Source organism: Brassica rapa, chromosome A03 (genome assembly GCF_000309985.2).
Source record: "Brassica rapa cultivar Chiifu-401-42 chromosome A03, CAAS_Brap_v3.01, whole genome shotgun sequence".
NCBI lineage: Eukaryota > Viridiplantae > Streptophyta > Magnoliopsida > Brassicales > Brassicaceae > Brassica > Brassica rapa.
The window spans coordinates 33,176,863-33,199,135 of record NC_024797.2 but is presented as its reverse complement, the minus strand read 5'-3'; the positions used below and the strand labels follow the sequence as shown (position 1 = coordinate 33,199,135).

Here is a 22,273-nt window from a genome sequence, read left to right as displayed (position 1 = left end):
TTAAATCATAAACCAACCAAGACTGAAGAGAACAAGACCTTAGACAACTGATCCTGACAGGTTAACCAACATACAACAATTGGTTCTCATCAAAACATGGCTGAATCAAGAAGCTGAAGCTTACCGGTTTTACTCAACTAATTAAACTTGACTGGTTGTCTCTCTTCAAGCTAACCACGAATTAACCTGATAAACACCACAAGAATCCATGGTTGGATTTATTCAGAATTTATCTCCAGTGTAGGCAAATCAACAAAACTTCTCACAGAAACTGATCCACAACCATCTTACCGATCAAAATCAAAGGCTGAAGAATATGGGTAATTCTAAACTCTTGGACACCAAACCTTCAGCTCTTAACCACACCAGAACACACTGGATAAAGTCACAGGATGGTGAGAAAGGTTTGTCCATGCTCAATTCTCTTCTCTGAATTTTTTCTGAATTTTTCAACTAGTTTTTCTCACAAATTTTTCTCTCTTCTTTCTCTCTGAATTTTTCTCTGGTTTTTCTTGCAGGTTATGAACGTCCAGAGGAGAGAAGATGGTGTTTTATAACATAAGAAGTTGCTTCAGGTGAGGGTTTACTTAAACCAAAGCAAGTTGCTGTCCTTTCCCTCCTTTGAAGAAAGATTATTTTGTTTTTATTAAACAAGCAACCAGCTTGTGACTTTCATGTGAATTTAGTGAAGCAAGCAAGAAGGTAGGTGCAGCTCATGTGACTGATTTACTGAGAAAGCAATAAGAATAGCTGGTGAAAGTATTAGACTGGTCGGAATTTAGTTAAGAAACTTAACGACAATTTCAGACAGTTTTCGACTAAAATTTCTCATCCTTCGAATCTCGTCTTGCTTTCAACTAAGCTTGCCTAGCTTAAATAAAATTCGACCAACATTATTAACACTCTACCAGAACTATCAATGAGAGGCCTTTCGACCACAAGACAGTCCCGTCGAGGTATTAATTCACCGGGTCGGCTTTATTTTTAAATCTGATCGACCAACTCCAAACTGGTCGAGCGGAGTTTTTCTCGACCAAAAATTAACTGGCTCGTGAGGGTTATTACAGAAAGGATCCTTTGGGCAAGACTTGTTAACATCTGTAAAGTTGATGTGTACTCGTCACTTTCCGTTTTTCTTCTTCACCACGACGACGTTAGCCAGCCACTCGGGATACTTGACCTCTCGGATGAACCCCGCGTTTAGTAGATTCTTGACTTCTTCGTTGATTATGACGTCCCTTTCTGGAGCAAACTTTCTCCGTTTCTGTCTTACAGGCTGGTGCAAGGGGTCCACTCGCAGCTGGTGCATGATAACCTCGGGATCGATCCACGGCATGTCTAAGTGTGACCATGTGAAACACTCAGAATTGGACCGGAGGAAGTCTACCAGTCTTCTTCTTAATCCTTCGGAGAGCTTGGACCCGATCTTGAGGTTGCGAGTTAAGTCACCTTCTACTAGGGGTACGTCGTCCATATCCTCGACTTCTAGTTCTTCTGTATGCGGAGCTTGGGATTTGACTTACGGGGGCAATGTTGTTTTGGTTCGCTCTTTTAAGGAGATCTGATAGCAATAGCGAGCGGTTTCCTGATCTCCTCTGATTGTTCTAATGCCTTGAGAGGTAGGGAACTTTATCATCTGATGGAGAGTCGGGGGAACTGCTCTCATTCCATGAATCCATGCCCGGCCTAAGATCATATTATAAGAGGAGTGGTAGTCGACGACGAGAAGCCTAGTAAGGAGGCTGACTCCTTCAGCATAGATGGGGAGGAAGATTTCTCTGGTTGCTTGTTTTACTTCCCCGCTGAATGCTATCAGGGGGTCGCTTTGTGTATTAGGGTTCCTTCTTCTAACCCCAGACTTTGGTCCCCGCTTGGAAGATGATGTTACTGGAGCTACCGCTATCTACCAGTATCCTTTTGACCAGGCAGTTTGCTACCGGAAGTGTGACGACGAGATCATCGTGATGAGGTAACATGACTTTCTCTCGTTCTTCGGCTGTGAAACTTATCTCGTTGGTCTGAGAGGATTCCTGTTTGATTTTCGTTGAATTGCTCCCAGTACTCCTGGTGTTTTCCGGGGTGGATGAGTGACTTGCACTGCACGTCTCTAATCCTCCGGATATGACATAAGTCGTTTCCTCTTGCGAGTGTGGTAGGAAGGACTCAGCTTCGATAGGATTATCTGCTCGACTCCGATGGTTAGTAGATAATCCAAGGGGCTTGGCTCCTCCTTGAACAGCTTTGGGTGGATTGGAGCACTCATCCATCACCATCATCATGTAGTTATATTACTCCCCTCCTTCTAGCGCCAAACTGTTAGGGGATTTTTGTGTAGGCTCTTTTAGAGTACCACGGAACGATGGACAAGTTGATTTGTGCTCAGCACTACGGAGTGATAGGAAGAAGGAGACTGGTCGTCGTGATACTTTCTCCTGCTTCGGTCGTGGATAAGCCAGGAGATCCTGCTCTGAGGGTAGTGCCATACGGGTATGAGCTGGTATATGTCGTCAATGCCTTAGTAGCAGTAAGAAAGGTCTGCTGTTAGGCAGGAACTGCCTGTCTGTAGTGAAGATCGCAGGGACTTATGGGTCTGCAATTGATGGTCCCGACTCCAGGGTCGGTCCTTGGATGCCTCCTGATCTGTAGTTAATGGTTCCGACCAGCACGGGCGGTCCCTGAGCGTCTAGGGGTGGAACCATGGAAGGTGTTTGGATTTATAGCTGCACCCTTCAATGGGGATTGCCTACATACCTTTCAATGAGGGATCAAGCCGTTCCTAGTTCATGTATGTGGAGGCACGGAGCCTAGATGGGCGCGTAGCCTGATGGAGTCGCGTAGCCTTAATGGAGGCACGTGGCCTAGGGAGCACGTAGCTCTGTAGGTTGTTGGAGTCATCCGTTCTAGGGGGCACATAGCCCGAACAGATGGTAAACCTGTCGATATGCTGCAGTGAGCATGGAGCGTCGATGTGCTTCAGTGAGCATGGATGGACCTTGTTGATGAGCTGGAGATCGTGGCCTTAGCCAGTCAGTAGAGTTGTAGACGTGCTGCAGGGAGCATATATCTTCCCTTGGTCGATAGTAACTGTCGGGATCAGCCTCTCCTAGGCTTGTCCGAGAAGAAGGTCTTCTATGTGTAGAATCTTGCCTTGGCAGCTGTAGAATTGGTGAGCTCTGGTTATGGACGTCTTGGCCTCCTTCTCGTTAGGTTTAGAAACCTATATTTATAGAAGAGGTCGTGCTTCCCTTCTTAGGATTTGGAAATATTCATTATATCCTTAGATAATAGAATATTTCCATTTTCTTAAAGGAGGTCGTATGTATTGGAATACTTCATCTTTCTCTTAGGGTCCAACTGGTGACACCAATTGAGGAAAAAAATTGCAGGGAATACTATGTTCATCTCAGTTCCCGTCTTTTGTTACCAGTTAAAGAGAAATTTTGTCACTTGTAGGAATTAGAAATTCCCCCACGTTCCTTTTCTTATGAGGAATATAATGTAAATATATTCCATGTCAAATTAGATAAGGAATCAAAAGGAAAACTATAAAAATGGTAAAAAAAAATAAATTAATATGTTAATGTACCAAATAAATTTATAGAAAACTGACATTTTAAACCAACTTCTCAATGTACGTAGGTTTGTCTACTTCTATATAATATTAGTTCATCAAGCTTTTTCTTCATATAACCCTAATACATCTAGAAACAAGAGAAGCAGGTAAACTATACTTTTAAGATTATTTATTATGTGTATAAGAAAAAACACACGCACTGATCAGTGTTGGTTAATAATAAAACTTGTTTCATGTGTTTATATTATAGCTATCATGTCAACTCCAAGAAATCAAAATGGAGCACGTCGTGGACGTAAGTCAAACAATGAGGCAAGAACCACAATCGATGGTGAAACCAGTCGTGAAGGCCAGGTAATTATGTTATATAATTTTTTTCTGCAGTAATCAACTGTATAAATGAGATATTTTAAGTTAACAACTAGAAATATGTACTTTAGTATCTGTGGAAAGACAAAAACTGTCAAGTTATGCTTGAACTTGTCATTGCGGAATTAAGAGCAGGAGACTACCATAGTAGAATGCCCGATGCTGCTGCTAAGAAAAGAATTGAGAACAAATACTTTGAGTTGGTGGGAGAAAAGATTTGTTGGGATCCAGAAATAACTAACAAAATTGGTTACCTGCGTAAACTATGGAGTATCAATAGTCAACTGATAAAACGCACTGGAGTTGCAGTTGATCAATCTACTGGACAGATAGATATGATGCAAACTTGGTGGGCTGATCGGATTGCAGTAAGTCTTTATGCATATACAATTAACTATGTTCTTATTAAAAATCTAGTAACCTACATTTTTATGGTTATCTCTGTAGGAATATGGAAATAAAGGAAAATTTGTTAGCGTGTTGCAAAAAAAAACCGTTGCCGTTCAAAGATTTGCTAGACCAAATTTTTGGTGAACATGATGTTGAGCAAGATGAACGTTATTCTCCGCATATGCTTGGCCAACATATCCAGCGGATTCAGCCTTCTTAGCCTAGCAATGATGACACGGTATTTGACCAAATGCAAGAAGATCAAAGTGTCGAACAAATTGCAGATGTGACTAACGATCAAGGATCCCAACCGCCAACTCGAAGAACATCAGCCCGTCGCCCTCCAAGAAGAAGAAGTAGTTTTGAAACACAGGTTGAGAGTGGATTTCAACGTGTAATAGATACTCGGCAAGATATTTTGGATGAACTACGGTCACGAAAAGTTCAAAAGCTATCATATGGTGATGCGACGGCTGTTCTAGAAAAACTACCAATTGAACAACTTGGAGTGTTTTGGTGGGCAGCAAATAAGTTGTTGAAGAATGAAGTAGATGTCCGTGAAGCATTTATAAAAATGGAGAGTCAAGATATTAAGATCAGATATTTGGAGAGTTTAGTTGGCATAGATAGATACGGCAATCCATGCACTCATGTTGATCTGCTAATGACAAGTCAGAACCTCTTTCAGAATGTTGGAATGACTGGAACTAGTTCAATGGGAACCGAAACTGTTAGAACTGATTTCATGGGCTTACTTGGGATGCACTCTTCTGAGTTAGAAGAATCAACAGAAAATGCAGCACGTGTAGTCCATATACATGATGATGGAAGTGATGCTGAAAAGCTTGTTTAAGTTTTCTGAGATTTATATTTTGGTGTTTGATATTTATATGGATTTTATTTATTTTTATTTATAAAAGCATGAATTTTTTCTAAGGATTATATCAATAATAAGTTTTATAAATATATATGTAGGATCTTCGTATTATATATTTACTTTCTCGTGGAACTGAAAACCTAGAAGAAGATGAGTTAGTGGAGCTTATGTTATTGGAAGAAGAAGAATTTATGCAAAGGTACATGCATCTTATATTAAAGTATTACAAAAACAACTTTTGCAAGAATCCAATGAACAACGTGTGGGGAAAGGGTTGGAAAATAATACGGGAACAAATCTACAGCAATGAAATCTCGTGCCGTACTCTTATTCGTATGAGCTCAGAAGCGTTTATCCGTTTATATGAAGTCCTTGAGAAAAAGTATGGGTTACAAGAGTCGCTTAATATTAAAGTTGATGAGAGTGTTGCAATTTTTCTTGTTCTCTGTGGTCAAAATGACACTCAACATGACATCGGTTTAAGATTCGGTCATGCCCAGGAGACTATAGGTAGAAAGTTTCATCATGTTCTGGGGGCAATGGTAAAATTGGCAGTTGACTACTTACGGCCAAGAACTGCTTCTGAGTTTGAAGCAATATCTAATAGTTTACAAGGAGATAAACGATATTGGCCATATTTTAATGGATCTATCGGGGCTCTTGATGGAACACATGTACCTGTAATGGTGACTCCAGGTCGTGATGCATTACGATTTGTGAACCGGAAAGGAACGGCAAGTCTAAATGTTCTAGGAGTATGTGATCACGATATGCTTTTTACGTATTGTTTTGTTGGAATGGCAGGATCAACACATGACTCTAGAGTGCTAGATACCGCTATGCGCGATGATCCGTTGTTTCCTAAACCTCCTGGAGAAAAATATTATCTTGTAGATTCTGGTTATGCAAATAGACGTGGTTATTTAGCTCCATACCGAAAAGAAAGAAAAGAAGGTACTCGATATCATCTTCAAGACTTTATAAATTGCGAGCCTCCAAGAAATAGTAAGGAAATGTTCAATAGATGGCATGCATCATTATGTTCAGTTATTGAACGTACGTTTGGTGTATGGAAGAAAAAGTGGATGGTTTTAAATGAATTCCCAAGGTACGACATCTCCACACAGAGGAACGTTATATTTGCAACAATGGGGCTTCACAATTTTATTAGGTGGAACAAAATTAAAGATGTTGATTTTGAGGAAGCGACTATGGAGAACAGTGGTGTGCATATGCATCAAAGTGAGAACGATTCAGATGATGAAAATGATGTACGAGGAAATGAAGAAACATCAACGGCAGTTTATATGAAGATTGTTCGAGATCAGATTGCTACACAACTGTGGTCAGATAAAAGACTTGGCTCCCGTCGAGTATAGGTCAGTGTGTGTTTTTCTCTTTATTATTATATACAAATTCTTGGATATATCTATATCTCTTAAAAAGCACAAATATATACTTTCAGTAACACAAGTTTTTGTTTTGTAGTTATGAGCTACATGCATTGTGGCAATTGAAATGGACGTGGCAACATGAAGCGTAGACCAAAAAACTTGCTTACATTCTTTAGTATTTTTTAGAGTTAATTATCTAATTATTTATTGTTTGAAATTTTGTTCCTTGTTTTGGTTACCATTCACTGATAATTTGTTACATTCCTTCTCTACAATTTTTCGTTCTAATTAATTCCATATCATTCCTTTAGATTCTTTTCCCTATGATTCCTTTCATTTTTAAAGTGGTCACCAGTTAGACCTTTAGATTTAGGGATAATCCTTCTTGTCCAAGCTGGTTACCTGATAAATGGAAGATTTCCATTTATCTTAAGGCAGGAGAAATCACTTGGCCTGGAAGACGGAGGAATGTCCCAGACTCGGGTACAGGGACCTGGGACCCAGAGGCAGGAACCCAGACCCTAGGGGCAGTGACCTGTAAGACGGAAGCTGGAATAATCTTTTCATGGAATATTTTTCCCCAACAGAAAGCAAGACCCTCTTCCCTAGCCTTAACCAAAAAGGCAACAAGATGCCTGAGAAAGTTCAGGAGAAGCTGAGAAAGCGATAGCCCAAGCTCCGCCAAGATCTCAAGTATCGCTTCCGGGATCGGGAAGATAAGACCACAGGAGTGAAAAAAAGGAAAGATAGGCTCCGTAGTAGCCCTCTCTCACGGTTTGAGGGGTCTCATTCATACCGGCCAAATCAAGGACGACAGAACGATCAACTCCATAAACCTCGTAAAGGTTCTCGAGATCATCTGCGGTAGTAGTTGGATGAGGAAAATTGAGAGACGAACGCATCTTTAGCTCGAAGAATAGAAAGATTCAGAGCAAGAGAGAAAGAGATTTGATATTGGAAACGGAGATAAGACTAAAAGAAAAACCTCCCACGTATATATATATATATATATATAAGCCATCTTAACGACTATATCATTGTTATAAAGTAAAGCAACTATAACCTAGTCTACGCCCTAGCGGCGGCTAAAGTAGCCGTTACCAATTAAAGAAAACGCGCCGATAAACGGCTCTTTTCAAAAACGATCGTTAAAACCGAGCCCGAACGATTTCAATTATCCAACCATAAAATCCAGACCGAAGGATAACCGCCTCTTTTTCCTTTCGATCAAATCAAAAGAGGCTGCGAGACAAATGTTGGACCCAATTTTGGTCAAGACCAAAATGGGCCACGATCAAAGGAATGGGCTGAGACAGGCCGAGGCCTACAACGAGAATCGAGCTCGAAGAAGGAGTCGCAAAGATCGCAAAACAAGAAGCTGAGATCGCGGAGCTACCCCAGGGATCTCGGAGTTGACTTACTATAAAGGAAGAAGAAGAAACACGGAAGATGACACGTTGAAAACCCTAAAGAGAGCTACACATTCACATCAATCTTGTTGTCTTCCCACTTTTAGATTCTCTCTTTATCAACCTGGTTTGTATCACTCGATCTAGTTCAATTCATTGTATTCGATCCATGTTATCAATAAAGTCTATTTTCGCCTACCGGAAACTACTTAACATCGTTGTGTTCTAAAGATATCGTTGCCCACATCATTTGTCTTCCCTAAATCAACCCCGATCACTATCAAATACTTTGTGTAGATTTTAGGTTCTACAGGCACTTCTCTTCCTTATGGCATAAACTAGAACAGAGTGAACAAAAGCCAAAGAGCTTCTCCTACCTCAGTGATATCACAGCTTCCTCACCATCGTAGAACTCACCTCCGTTAAAATCCACAGTGGTCTCAAAGCATAGCTGTTGAAAAGTATCCACCACCACTTGGACTCTTGAATGATCAAGGTCCACTGATACCGTTTGCCCAAGAGCATCACTAATGCTTTCAAAGGTAAGAAACGTCTTGAACTCCATCGGAACTCCAAGAACTCGAACCCAAAACATTATTTATGATGGAAATAACTGAGACTTCTTCGGTTGCCAGCGTTCAAGAGCCAACATCCAGTAGTTGAAATGATAGGGTTGCAGCTTCAGAACCGCTTCGATCTCTTCCTCCTTCTCAAAATCAAACTGGAATTTCCCAAGCCCTAGATCTGTCCCCACCACTCGATCCTCCAGCTTCCAGATCTTTGGAATATTTTGAATAAGCGCCTTCATGTCTTGCTCTGGTGGATTCATGCATTTTCCAATTAAAGTTTTGCAATAAGTTTTGATGAGAGCCGAGTTGTCGAAGTGCGGCACTGATATCTTCAGCCTTTTCCTAGTACCCTCTCCATCCTTCAAATCCCCACCATTTCCCAGCAACTGGCTCTGCGTCATGGAAAGCCAAATGAGATAAATATCTTTTTCTTTGTTGTGGATAATTGCAAAGAAGCTTAACAATATGATACAACAAAGAAGAAAACTGAAGAGTATTTTATACTGATTCCATATTCTCCTCTCTCTCCAACCCCCATTATTTCCCTCGTTAATGCCAAATATCTCAAAATTAATCACGAGATTATATCGCATTTCCCGACTTTTCCATGAGATCCTCTTATTAAAACCATCGAAAATCACCAATCTCCATATATCAATCAAATCAAATCCGTGAATGATTCCTCCGTTGTCCTTATAACAGATTAGATTCCTTATAATTGAGTGATCACAGATAATACCTGAGTAGTCATGCGATTTCATCGATATGATTGCCAATATCGAGATCCATTTCGCAGATATCCTTGATTTCCATAAAAACCATTGAATCCAAATTCCTGTACCCGATCTACAACATCGGAGATTTGAAAAAGATCCCCTGATTGAAGTTTCCTTTTTCTTTTTTCATGATTTTCATTTCCTAACCCAACTTCGCCGCCGATTCCTGGATCCCACCGGTGAGAAGGCATCGAGAGCGTAGAACCTAGATCGCCGTTTGTGTAGCCATCGAAAGCGTTTTTTTTTTGTTGCCTATCTCTTTATTACAATATTGAAAATATCCATTTAGTGGTGGTGAAGATGAATAACGGTAGAATGAAAGTGGTAAATATGAAATTTTCCCTTTTATTTTTTTAATTTTGTACTGAATTTTGTTTTTGTGTTTTTTGAATTTTTTTTATCAAGTTTTAAAATGTATTTTGAATTTTTATCTAATTTATTTTTTTATACTAATTAAAAATATATATTTAAACGAATAAACCATCATGTCACCTATTTTGACTAGTAAGAGTACCAGTCACAGTTTTGATGTGTTAAACAAATAAATTAGTTTCAATATTTAATATCTTACTGAAACAAATTTAAGTGTTTTAAGTGTTAGCAATAGAGTTTTTTTTTTGGCGTCAAAAGGCTATTCTATTACTCAAACTTGAGGTGGTCTGGGTAACCAAACCGGAATAGAACAACCAATAAAAAGTAACTCCCTATGAAAGGATCTTGCAGTCTTAGCTAAAAAATCTGAAATCTGATTGCACGCCCGTGGAACATGAATGATGCTGAAGTCCAGGAAGCATATCTGTAATGTCTCTATCCTCTCCAATTCTGTCGCAAAGCTTGGCCAATAGAGTTAATATCTTACTGAAACAAATTTCAGTGTTTTAAGTGTTAGCAATAGAGTTATGATTTAAATTGCAATTGTCCCTTTACATTTACACTAGTATTATCTCCCGTGCATTGCACGGGAAAGAAGTTTGATGTTATATCTTGCAACAATTCAATATAAACCCAAACTGTAAATTATTGATCGTATTTTCAAAATAAAATAAATCATTACACATGCAAACAAATTGAGAGAAGGCATATCTCTTGCACAGAGAAAATTAAAATACCAATCTTTTTGTTTTTTTTTTTCCTTCGTCCATCTGCTTTTGTTTTCTTTGGTCAATTCGTTTGTATTATTTTCACTGAAAATAAAAATATAAACATGCAAATAAAAAATAGGAAGACTAACCTCATCAGATTAGGTCTTGCTCTAGAAAGTAGACATGAATCTTTATCGTTTCCCCTACCATCCGAGTTTCTTTATCACATTTGTTACCTTCTGGTTATCAACAAATTTTTCTCTGTTTTTTTCTTGTGGTGCTTCTAAAGTTAGAAGTCTTGTGCATATGCTCCCATAGGAATCTCTCTAACTCTCGTTCCCTGAATAATCACAAGCACAATAAATAAAACATATATATTTCAGCGATAATAGATTTAGTCCATTTTGAAATGTTACCGACATATTTTGATCGCGTCACTTTTTCATTTTGCAAAATGTAGCTTCTGCTAATATCTAAAAGAGGAAAAAGGTTATAAGAAGAGTAGGAGAAAAAGAGTATATAAGGGATTTGTGCTTTAGTATATAAGGGATTTGTGTAAAATTCAGTTTTTCCTTTTTTTTTTTTGTTGAAATTTGAAACATTTGTAAATTAATAATAATTAATAACGAATAAAAGAGTTTGGGTGTTGTATGAGTCGTCTTCGCTCATTCTCACCCCGACGAAAAGGCACATCTTAGCTTAGCACCGTCGCGACCGAATTTGAAATTCCGGTGATCTTTAACGCCGGAAAATTCAGCGCCCTGTGTAGTCATCCATTTCGGATCTAGTGGCTTTTCTTCGTGTAGATCTCGTACTATTGAATCCGATAATTCGAGCTCTATTATGGAGGCGATCGATGAGTTGTCTCAGCTTTCGGATTCAATGAGACAAGCGGCGGCGCTGCTCGCTGACGAAGATCCCGAGGAGAGCTCTTCTTCTAGACGCCCGGCTACTTCTCTCAACGTTGTTGCCCTAGGAAATGTGGTGGGGGTTTCCTTTCTCTTCGATGTGTGTTTGTATTTAGTTAGTGTAGATTTTGGATTCCGTATGGTGGATCTCAATGAGGTTTGTTGAAATATATTTATACCTGTAATCTAGGAGTTTAGTAGGATGCATTCTTGGTTCGTAGCTTGTTTTGCTGTGGTTGTCTTCATCATGAATTGTTTGATTCTATGAGGTTAATACCTGGAAGGAATAAGGTTGATGTGTTTGATATTTGAAAATGTGAGAGTTTCACTTGCACAAAGTATGAGCTTTGCTTGTCAGATTGATTTCTCTGTTGTCACTTGTCTGCTGGAAGATGTCACTGGAACCTATAAGGGTTAAGTTTTCTCGCTTTGCTTGCTGGAACAGGGAGCTGGGAAGTCCGCAGTTTTGAATAGCTTAATTGGACATCCAGTTCTGGTAACTTGTATACAGAGTGTGCGGGAGTTTTTTTTTTTAAGCTAATGCAATTTCTTTAAGCTAACCCCCTTCTTCTGTCTCTGTTTGGGACCTACTACGATGGACAGCCGACGGGTGAGAATGGTGCTACACGGGCTCCTATCATCATTGACCTCAGTAGGGAGGAATCTCTGAGCAGCAAGGCAATAATCTTGCAAATTGACAATAAATCTCAACAAGTTTCTGCAAGTAAGGCTCCCTATATGCACCTATGTAATTTGGAAATGATTTGTAATTTTATTTCTGCATGTAGGATACAGTGTATGTAATGTTTTCGTTTGTTCTGCATGGATGTTATGTAGGTGCCCTAAGACATTCTCTACAGGATAGGCTTAGCAAAGGAGCCACAGGGAGGGGTCGTGATGAAATATACCTAAAGCTTCGTACAAGCACTGGTAAGTCCTTTCTTACTTAGACAATCATAATTCTGAAGCCGCATTTTTTGGTCAATTTAGCATTCATATTATCGAAGCTAAGTTTTGGGTATCTGAATATGTCCCTGACATCAGTGAACGACTCAGCTGTAATGTGTTGCCACCACTAACTAAAATGCACATTAGCAGCTTCACTTTTTTTTTTTGGGGTAGAATCTAAGCTAAGTTGGGGATATCGGATTATATGTATGAACAAAGGCTATGAAGCACTACATATCAATTGCTTCCTTACTGTTTTCTTTAATCATCATGACATATTTGTCCCCTTTAAATTGCAGCTCCACCACTGAAATTGATTGATTTGCCTGGACTGGACCAGAGAATTGTTGATGACGCAATGGTAAGATTATGAACTGCATGATGCTTTGTCATTCCCCTGGTCCACCTGTCAACCATACACATTTTCAACATTTTTATTCGACATTTTCTGGCTGAAAGGGAAACATAGATTCATTTTCTTATTTTTATTTCTTGTAATTTGTTCCTTTACTCTCTTGGCAAGATTGGTGAACATGCACAGCACAACGATGCCATACTGTTGGTTATTGTGCCTGCTAGCCAGGCGTCTGAGATTTCTTCCTGTCGAGCCCTGAAGACCGCAAAGGAGTATGATCCAGACAGTGAGTGCTTAAAATTTTCATTATTGAAACCCTTCATTACATTTTTGAAGTATTGCGATTGGCCGTACTAAACCATTGGATTTTCTTAAAATTTACTAGAACAAAAAAATATTCACATATTTCCCTGTTTATAGGCACTAGGACCGTAGGAATTATCAGCAAAATTGACCAGGCAGCAGAGAACCCAAAAGCGCTTGCAGCAGTTCAGGCTCTTCTTTCAAACCAGGGACCTCCGAAAACAACTGATATTCCATGGGTTGCACTTATTGGTCAATCTGTCTCAATCGCATCAGCGCAGTCTGGAGGCAGTGAGAATTCTTTAGAAACTGCTTGGCGTGCTGAGACTGAAAGCCTCAAATCCATTTTAACTGGTGCTCCACAAAACAAACTTGGCAGAATTGCCCTGGTGGACACTCTTGCTAGCCAGATTCGTAGCAGAATGAAGCTCAGGCTACCAAATATCTTGTCTGGGTATTTTCTCGCTCTATATGTTTGCTTTAAGATGCTATATTTGCAAATGAAAATGGATTGCTTGTTTTGCATATTTTCTATACTTGTACTTTAGGGAAGACATGCAGTTTGCTGCATGAAAGCCTACCCGCTTCTTAATCTTTGAAGTGGAAGTAGTCTTTAGGTTTAGTTACTTGATCTTTCAAGCTCCCATCCTTATTAGCGCACTTCTCATGATATGTACTAGAAAGCTTTTTCCCAATATGTGCTGGTCTATGCTTATCCTCTGTGAATCTGATATGTTTCTTCCATCTCCCGTGTCATACTGTCTTTTGTTTTAGTTTTCTGGATGATTATTCAGAGACATAATTCTGGTTCTTTTGAAACCTCTGAACATTCAAATTCTGTGCTTACATGCAGACTCCAGGGTAAGTCTCAAGTAGTGCAAGACGAATTAGCAAGGCTTGGCGAACAACTAGTTAGTAGTGTTGAAGGTACAAGGGCTATAGCTTTGGAGCTTTGCCGTGAGTTTGAGGACAAATTTCTTCTCCACTTGGCTGGTGGTGAAGTGAGTATTTTCCTACATAAGCTGAATAATACTATAGTCTGGAAACTTCAAATAAGCACCCTGATTGCCTAGTAAAATATCTGATTACCGTTTTCGTTGTGCTACTTGTAACGGAAAAGGTTTAGTGCTGTTTTAATGTAGAGAGGATAAAAAACTTCAAGACGATTGCCTTAATATCAGCTGGAATTTAATGAAATTAATATTGGATTTGCATACTCTTTTCACTGAACAAGTTTTTGAATTGCATATCTTGTGATTGTGTCTTTCATGTGGTGAAGCCGCTTTTGGAGCTCTGTAAATTATTGTTGTTTTTAACAAAATTTTGTGCAGGGAAGTGGTTGGAAAGTTGTTGCAAGTTTTGAAGGCAATTTCCCCAACCGTATAAAGCAGCTTCCATTGGATAGATATTTTGACTTGAATAATGTTAAAAGGGTGGGTTTCTGGATTTTTTTTGCCTCAAATCATATGAACAAATAAAAATTTAGATGGGAGTTTGACAGTTGATTTCCTAACCGTTTCAGATTGTATTAGAGGCAGATGGTTATCAACCTTATCTTATATCTCCGGAGAAAGGGTTGAGATCGTTGATAAAGATTGTTCTTGAGTTAGCTAAAGACCCAGCACGACTATGCGTTGATGAGGTGTGTCGATGTTAGTATTTATAGTTTATCTAGTGTTGCTTCCTCTACCTTCAGCTGCATAGGATTGAAATGCCTAAATTACTAATTGGGAACATTGGCCATTGCTTGTTACTCATGGTCTGTTCAACACATTACTATAATATTTTAGTTGTCACGATCTAGATTTATTGGAGTCCTACTCAGTCTTATTGGCAATACTGTCAAGTTTCATTTTTATTTTCATAACTGGTTGCTTACCGTCTGAACTTTTGATTAGGTTCACCGAGTGCTTGTTGACATAGTTTCAGCTTCCGCGAATGCCACACCTGGTCTTGGGAGATATCCTCCTTTTAAGAGAGAGGTATTAGAGCTTTTCACTGCTAAATAGCATTTTCATCTTCATAATCGCATTCTTTTTCTTAATATGCTTATGAACCAGGTCGTTGCTATAGCAAGTGCCGCACTTGATGGATTCAAGAATGAAGCTAAGAAGATGGTAGTTGCACTAGTTGATATGGAGCGTGCGTTTGTTCCACCTCAGCACTTCATCCGCCTCGTACAAAGAAGGTAACATCAGCTTTCCTGTCTTTTTTTTTCGGCTCTGTCATTTCGAGTGGCTTTAGCTCATCGAACTGGTTAATTTAATTTATTTACTTTATGACAGTTTTAAACATGTCGAATGGATCTACTTTTTTGGGTGTCCTGCTTTTTTTGTTTTTGTATGTTTGCCTGTAAATTAAACATTTATGTTTCTACATGCCTTCACTACAGTTACATATTCACCTTTCTTAGTAGTCCCATAGCTGCAGAATTTGCCGCACAAGTCCTGATATTTATAATATACTCATTAGCACATGCTTTTATTGTTTTCGTTTTTGATGCATATCTCATTATTGTTACGTCCTCTGGCTGCACGGTTTACTATCGTTATCAGAATGGAAAGGCAACGTCGTGAGGACGAGCTTAAAGGTCGTTCATCTAAAAAGGGACAAGATGCAGAGCAATCTCTCCTAAACAGGGTTTGCCTTTATCTCATAATAGATCTGGATTTTTCACACTGGATATTGCTTTCAAGTTTTTTATATAAATTAATGATGTAACAATTCTCGTTTCTCCTTGCAAACCAGGCATCTAGTCCTCAGCCAGATGGGTCCTCAACTGGTGGTAGCTTGAAATCATTGAAAGACAAATTTCTTCCGCAAGATAAAGACAAAGATAAAGAAACGCCAGAGGTCTCTGGTCTAAAGACTGCGGGACCTGAGGGGGAGATAACAGCAGGTCTTTACTTTAATATAATTCTTCACAGTGGCTTTCTAACGTAGTTCTTTTTGCTCCGACCTTGCATTTGTTGCTGCTAAGCTTATCTTCAGCTCAATTGCGTGATTTCAGCTCAATTGCGTGATTTCTTCGTCTTTTCTATTTCCTAACTGCCAGTTAAGCTTTGGACTGGTGTAGGATCGGCTTTTCTTGAATTTACTTGTTGATAAATCACCAGCTTTCAAGTTTTTCTTTCAGTTGACGATATCTTTTTTTTTTCTTTTTTTTGCCTGCGACTTTAGCGTGAAGTAGTGCAAGATGCACTTTCATGGTTTTAGTTTGTTATAAAACCAGCTTCCATGGTCTTCAACTTAACTTTACTCTGTTGCGCAGGGTACTTGATGAAGAAAAGTGCAAAGACAAATGGCTGGAGTAGGCGATGGTTTGTCTTGAATGAAAAGACTGGAAAGGTTAGCGTTTATAACAAATATCCTTCATGCTATTCAAATATTTGCAAAAGAGACTGTGTGCATTTTAATTTTAACTGTTATGCTAGCAGTATATAATCATTTACACAGAAAACGTTTTCTTTACGTTAGTGCTGATGACAAAATATAGATGCTCCATAATTAACATTGTACTTTTCTTTTACTTAGAACAATTTAGTTATGATTGTTGCTGAAGTGATCTGCCTTTGCATTTATCTTTCCTCAGCTTGGTTATACGAAAAAGCAAGAAGAAAGGAACTTCCGTGGCACTGTAACTTTGGAGGTATCATTCTCTTCCAGTATTTACTTTTCGTTGGTCGAAGTTGTATCTGCAATTAAAAGATTAATAATAGGGTTTCGTATTAAATGGTCCTCTGCCACCTGTTGATGAATTATGTTTACCTGTAATTGTGAAGCCTACTCTGCAAAACGTTTAATTACCGTTACCACTGAGAAAACCTGGATGCTTCAAAAATAACGTTTAGCTTTCGCAATTTTATCAAGATTCACAATACGTACATTTTTGTCTCATGAAACGCTGTTATGTTCAGGAATGCAGTATTGAAGAAATTTCTGATGATGAAGGAGAGAAATCAAAGAGCTCGAAAGATAAGAAATCAAATGGACCAGATTCAAAAGGACCAGGCCTTGTATTTAAGATAACATGCAGAGTTCCATATAAGACTGTACTTAAAGGTATGTCGAGCTATTATAAAAGTTAGCTGCTTGACCCTCTTCTTTTGTGCTGTATGTATGAGCAAGTCTTAAAAAAACTATTAATTTGCAGCGCACAATGCACTGATTCTGAAGGCTGAGAGCATGGTCGATAAGAATGAATGGATTAATAAGCTGCAAAAGGTTATCCAAGCCCGAGGAGGCCAAGTAGGTGGCGCTTCCATGAGACAAAGTCTTTCAGAAGGTTCACTTGTAAGTCAGACGAGGACAACATCCCTCTTGTTCAGTGAATTTTTTTTATCTTGTATCGGTTAGCTGATCTTAATCCAGTACCAATATCATGATGATACAGTCTTTAGTGTTAGTTTCCCTATATGGCTTGAAACGCTCAATGTTGAATGAGTATAAACTGACGTCTCTGTGGGTCATACTTGAAAGAGGGTTAACCATTTTACCCGTAGACTTGGTTTAAATGATGTGGTGATAAAATACGGTTTTGCTTTGGTTGTCCGCATTTCGTTTCTTGTTCAGGATAAGATGGTTAGAAAACCGGTTGACCCGGAAGAGGAATTGCGGTGGATGTCCCAAGAAGTACGGGGTTACGTTGAAGCTGTTCTCAATAGCCTTGCCGCAAATGTTCCAAAGGTAGACTAGACTAATTAGCATTCTTGAAAAATGAAAGATTTCCCATGTATATCTTCTCCCTTTTTATTACTCGGATCACATTACTTAAACCCATTTGTTGCTTTCAACAGGCCGTTGTTCTTTGTCAAGTGGAGAAATCAAAGGAAGACATGCTGAACCAGCTCTATAGTTCTATAAGGTTTCATATCTTTTATCCGATAAGTCGTAGTGTAACTCAATACGACTGTGATGGGGTGCTTATTTGTCTCTCTCTTGCATTGATCTGCAGCGCGATAGGTAATGAGAGGATTGAATCTTTGATTCAAGAGGATCAGAACGTCAAAAGAAAAAGAGACCGTTACCAGAAGCAGTCATCTCTTCTTTCAAAGCTCACAAGGCAGCTTAGCATTCACGATAACCGAGCAGCTGCTGCTTCAAGCTGGTCTGACAGCGGTACTGGTATAAATATATATTAATAAATACACATATGGTCTCTCAATATTGTGCTAGCATGTAACCTTATTTTTCTTGTGTTGTATTATTGCAGAAAGCAGCCCGAGAACCAATGGAGGGTCTGCTGGGGAGGATTGGATGAATGCGTTTAACGCTGCTGCTAGTGGACCGGACTCATTAAAGAGGTATGGATCTGGTGGTCACAGCCGACGGTACAGTGATCCAGCTCAGAATGGTGAGGATGATTCTTCTGGGTCTGGTGGTAGCAACCGTCGCACCACACCAAACAGGCTCCCACCGGCACCACCACAGTCTGGTGGGTCATCTTACAGGTATTAGTAGAACCTGTTTCACAGGTATGTTATCACAAACACATTCTTTTGTTTTCCTTCTTGGGATTGGTCCCCATTTCTGGGACTAGCTTTTTTCTTATGTCTTCATTAGCTCATATATAAAAAAGAGCAATTATGATGATATGAATATGATGATGATAATGTCCTTGCGTGTGTTTGTAGATAAATATATTTTTAGAGGTACATTTGGTCATGTTTTTCTTTTTGTCTTCAAGATAAGCGTTTTGTTTTCTTAACATCTAATCTTGGGAAAAGCTAAGTGTAAATTTCTCATATTTAGCAAAGCTTTTATTTTTGATGGAATTATGAAGTACAAAGACAATAAGAATTTTTAATTTCGTGGGTGAAATGAACATAGTGTAGTTAGAGAATTTGTTAAATAAAAACTCTGCTTACTCTCCCGTCACTGATTTTGTCAACAAAATTTTTAAGCAACATAAAATTTTATTAGTATAATAAAATTATTTTGAACTGGAAAAAAAGCTCTTCTTAACTAGTTTTTCAACGTTTTAAATCTGTAATTTAACAAAGAAAAAAATACCAAAATAGCAATAAATCAAGTTTTTGTTCTCAAACTAGCACTTAAAGTCAAAAGTTACAAAAATAGCACTCAAGGGGTGGGGTTTAGGATTTAGAATTTAGGGTTTAAGGTTTAGAGTTTAGGTTTTAGGGTTTAGAGTTAAGAAGTGAGGTTTTGGGGATAAGATTTCAAATTTTGAAAAATAAAAAAAATTAAATTTTTCAAAAGATAAAATGCTATTTTGGTCATTTTAGTTTTTGAGTGCTATTTTTGTGATTTAAACTTAGAAATGTGCTATTTTGGAGATTTGCCCATTTACAAACCGTTAAGTGTTACTTTTTATCTACTGTATCGTTTATTTCAGTAGAAAACAGTTAAAATGAAATGTAATATGTTATTTGAGAGATTTATCAGTAAACTACATAAATTTTACATTTTTACATATTGGAAATTTACACTTTTTATTTAAGAAAATCTGATTTTTACTAACAGATCTAAGACATTGAAAAAAAAACAATTCAGTTTTATAAATAAGATTTAGAGTTCTTTTTATCTAAGATATAATGAAAAATAATTAAAAATATTAAACATTTAAAGTTTAAAAATATGTCTCAGACATTTATATTTCTGTATATTTTTGGTGTTATTATAAAAATGAAACGTTACTTTTTGTGCAAAAATTAATAAAAGAAATGAAACCCAACCTCAGTATGATCCTTATTACATTTGACATTCACCGAAACATTTGAAATCTTCTCATTAACATATTATGCAATAATGAAACATTTAGTGTGTGCTTTGTTATCAACTCTCTCTTTTTTTAAGATGGTATATGTATACAACAATCTAAGAGCATCTCCAAAAAGGAACTCTATTTTGAAGTTTTCAAAACTTTATATTTGAAGTTTCAATGTGTTCTTCTCCAAAAGTAAAACTTCAAACCTAACTTTAAAATTATTTATATTTTACACTATGGTCCTTATATTTGTCATAGTTGATGTAAATTCATAAAACTTTTATAAATAACTTGTACATATATATAAATATTACAGAAATATTAATTAAAAAATCTTACACTAAAATATAAAATTATAAATAAAAGTACATAATTAAATATTAAACTGCAAGCAAATATTACATTATTCCATAAAATTATTTCCATAATGCTCACAAATATGATCAACTAGTGCATTTCGAAGTAAGAAATGATTCTCTTTATTTTTTATTTGTAGATTACGAGCCAAAAATTGTTGAAATCGGATATCCTCACAATATGGCTGCTGATAGTTTAATATCATCAAACGAAAAAATCCTTGATCTTTTAAACGAAAGTACAACAAGCAGGAAAAAATGTCATGAGATGATTGAATTACGACTGCAAAATGAAGCAAAAAAGTTAGCTTTTAAAGAAGTAAAAGAGGAAATTGCTAAAAAACTTAGATTCTATTAATGATGTTAATATTCGTGAATACATTCGATCTGAACAAGAAAGAATCATACGAAAATGCTTCAAGAGCAACAACAACAATCATCTTCGGTTACACAAAATTTGTTTGGACAATATTTTGGAGATTTTGGAGGTTCCAGAGCAAATTTACCATACTATTAGTGTTGTTATAATATTTAAATTTGAGTAATAATTATGTCTTCATGTGTCTTTTTAATAAGTTTTTATTATGGGTTTTTGTAATATTCTTGTTGTTTAATTCTAGTTTTAAAATATTATAAATCTTGTTTTAAATTTTTTTATTTAATTTCATGTGTAAAACTCCAATTTATAAAACAAATTTGAAATATTTATGAGATATAAAAGTTTTAAGGATTAAAACAATAAACAAAAATATATTTAAGAATTAGAAATATGATGTATAATTGTAAGGACCAAAATGCAAATAAAAAGATGAAACTTCAAATTTGAAGTTTTGAAAAGTGAAACTCTATATTTGGAGTTTCACTCTTCAAAACTTCAAATTTGAAGTTTTGAAGTTCCTTTTTGGAGAGCAAAAAATTCTATATTTGGAGTTATAGAGTTTCTTTTGGAGATGCTCTAAGCTGCACCAAAAAAGAGCTTCGTCTCCTAGATGCACTACCAGATATTCCATAACATAAAAAATAAAAAATGAAAGTGAAAAAATCTTCTCCAAATTACAATTCTTCACAACAATATTTTCTTTCAATATGGCTACATCTTTGTTGTGTAATATCATGGATGAAATATCCCAGAATAAGTGTCCCATCTCTTAAGAAGTAACATGAATTTAGTAGACGGATAAATGGCGAAAAGTTATTATATTTATTCACCTGAGATTGCAATGTGGAAAGTTTTTGGAAGTAGTTCCTTAAATAGAAAAAGAAGAAAACAGTACATGATTAAGTGACAATAATGGCTTTTTAGAAGAGCCACCAGAGACGTGATCAGGGATGAAAGGTGCAATGAGATGAGAGAACAAAGCGATAAAAAGAGATAAAATGAAATCAACAAACTGTGGAATCATCCTCGATCTATGAAAAAAAAAGCATAGACGTCAGATCACCAAGACGAGTAGAGACTATTGACAGCAAACCAGCGACGAGAAAAATAACATCAATGACAACTAAACTCTAACCCAACCTAATGAGATGTAGTTTCTAACCTTAGCCAAAACCTGAGGAAAAAAAGGACAAATATTGACCGTAATAACATACAACGCTGTAAGAAACAACCGCACAATATGGAACTAATATGTTTGATCTATAACAAATACAAGATAATCTCACATAAAAGAAGGTGAGGAAAAAACAAAAGCACAAAGGTGAGTTTTTTCCCAGTGATGGTGAGAAGCACTTCACACCAGAGAGGTAAACGAAATACATAGATGGTGATGGCTCAAAGTCAAAAGATGGGAAAGAGTGAAAAAAACATCTAAAAAGAGGAATGTGAAAAGTTAAAATACATTTTTGACGCCGTTAATCTTAGAATCAACAAATGCCTAAAGACAAAGTTATTGAAATTCAATATGTTTTACATCAGAAACTCACTTCACCACTAACAAACAGTATTATACATACAACAACACATTATTAAAAAGATAAACACATAATATATTAACATATTACCTACTATTACATAACATAATAAAACATCAAATAATGATCTTCGCAAATATAGTGACCACATAATCACATCATCAGAAAATCATATTTAAGAACAAGAGCAGGAGGTGAGTCTTTTTCCGGTAGTGGTGAGAAGCACCACACATTAGAAAGATAAACAAAAAAATAGAGATAGTGACGGCTTAAGGTCAAAATATGGAAAGAAAAAAAAACATCTTAAAAGTTATAATGTTCA

General features: G+C 37.2%; 2 protein-coding genes across 3 annotated transcripts; both read left to right on the top strand.

Annotated features, from left to right (window-relative positions):
• The first annotated feature begins 858 nt into the window (after window positions 1–858).
• LOC108871216 (protein ALP1-like) lies at window positions 859–10,945 on the top strand. The gene has a single exon (XM_033286098.1). It carries the CDS (start codon window positions 5,378–5,380, stop codon window positions 6,587–6,589), a length of 1,212 nt encoding a protein of 403 aa, XP_033141989.1. The 5' UTR covers window positions 859–5,377; the 3' UTR covers window positions 6,590–10,945.
• Window positions 10,946–11,055: 110 nt separating this feature from the next.
• LOC103862636 (dynamin-2B) lies at window positions 11,056–18,661 on the top strand. 2 transcript variants are annotated; one of them, XM_009140326.3, is made up of 22 exons: window positions 11,056–11,424; window positions 11,794–11,844; window positions 11,952–12,072; window positions 12,186–12,278; window positions 12,596–12,657; window positions 12,820–12,937; window positions 13,072–13,408; window positions 13,808–13,955; window positions 14,286–14,387; window positions 14,477–14,596; window positions 14,853–14,936; window positions 15,015–15,142; window positions 15,510–15,594; window positions 15,703–15,853; window positions 16,226–16,302; window positions 16,547–16,603; window positions 16,872–17,016; window positions 17,108–17,247; window positions 17,527–17,640; window positions 17,751–17,818; window positions 17,909–18,072; window positions 18,167–18,661. In XM_009140326.3, exons 1-22 carry the CDS (start codon window positions 11,284–11,286, stop codon window positions 18,409–18,411), a joined length of 2,751 nt encoding a protein of 916 aa, XP_009138574.1. In that variant the 5' UTR covers window positions 11,056–11,283; the 3' UTR covers window positions 18,412–18,661. The 2 variants fall into 2 exon arrangements, with proteins under 2 accessions (XP_009138574.1, XP_009138573.1); XM_009140325.3 differs by having other exon boundaries at window positions 17,909–18,078.
• The last annotated feature ends 3,612 nt before the right edge of the window (window positions 18,662–22,273 follow it).

What these genes read in the sequence shown, in the direction of transcription:
- LOC108871216 (XM_033286098.1), top strand. Translation starts at nt 5,378, where the DNA reads ATGTTATTGGAAGAAGAAGAATTTATGCAAAGGTACATGCATCTTATA.
- LOC103862636 (XM_009140325.3), top strand. Translation starts at nt 11,284, where the DNA reads ATGGAGGCGATCGATGAGTTGTCTCAGCTTTCGGATTCAATGAGACAA. An exon ending in CTACCAAATATCTTGTCTGG is followed by an intron (nt 13,409 to 13,807) that starts GTATTTTCTCGC and finishes GCTTACATGCAG; the next exon opens with ACTCCAGGGTAAGTCTCAAG. An exon ending in AGCAATCTCTCCTAAACAGG is followed by an intron (nt 15,595 to 15,702) that starts GTTTGCCTTTAT and finishes CTTGCAAACCAG; the next exon opens with GCATCTAGTCCTCAGCCAGA.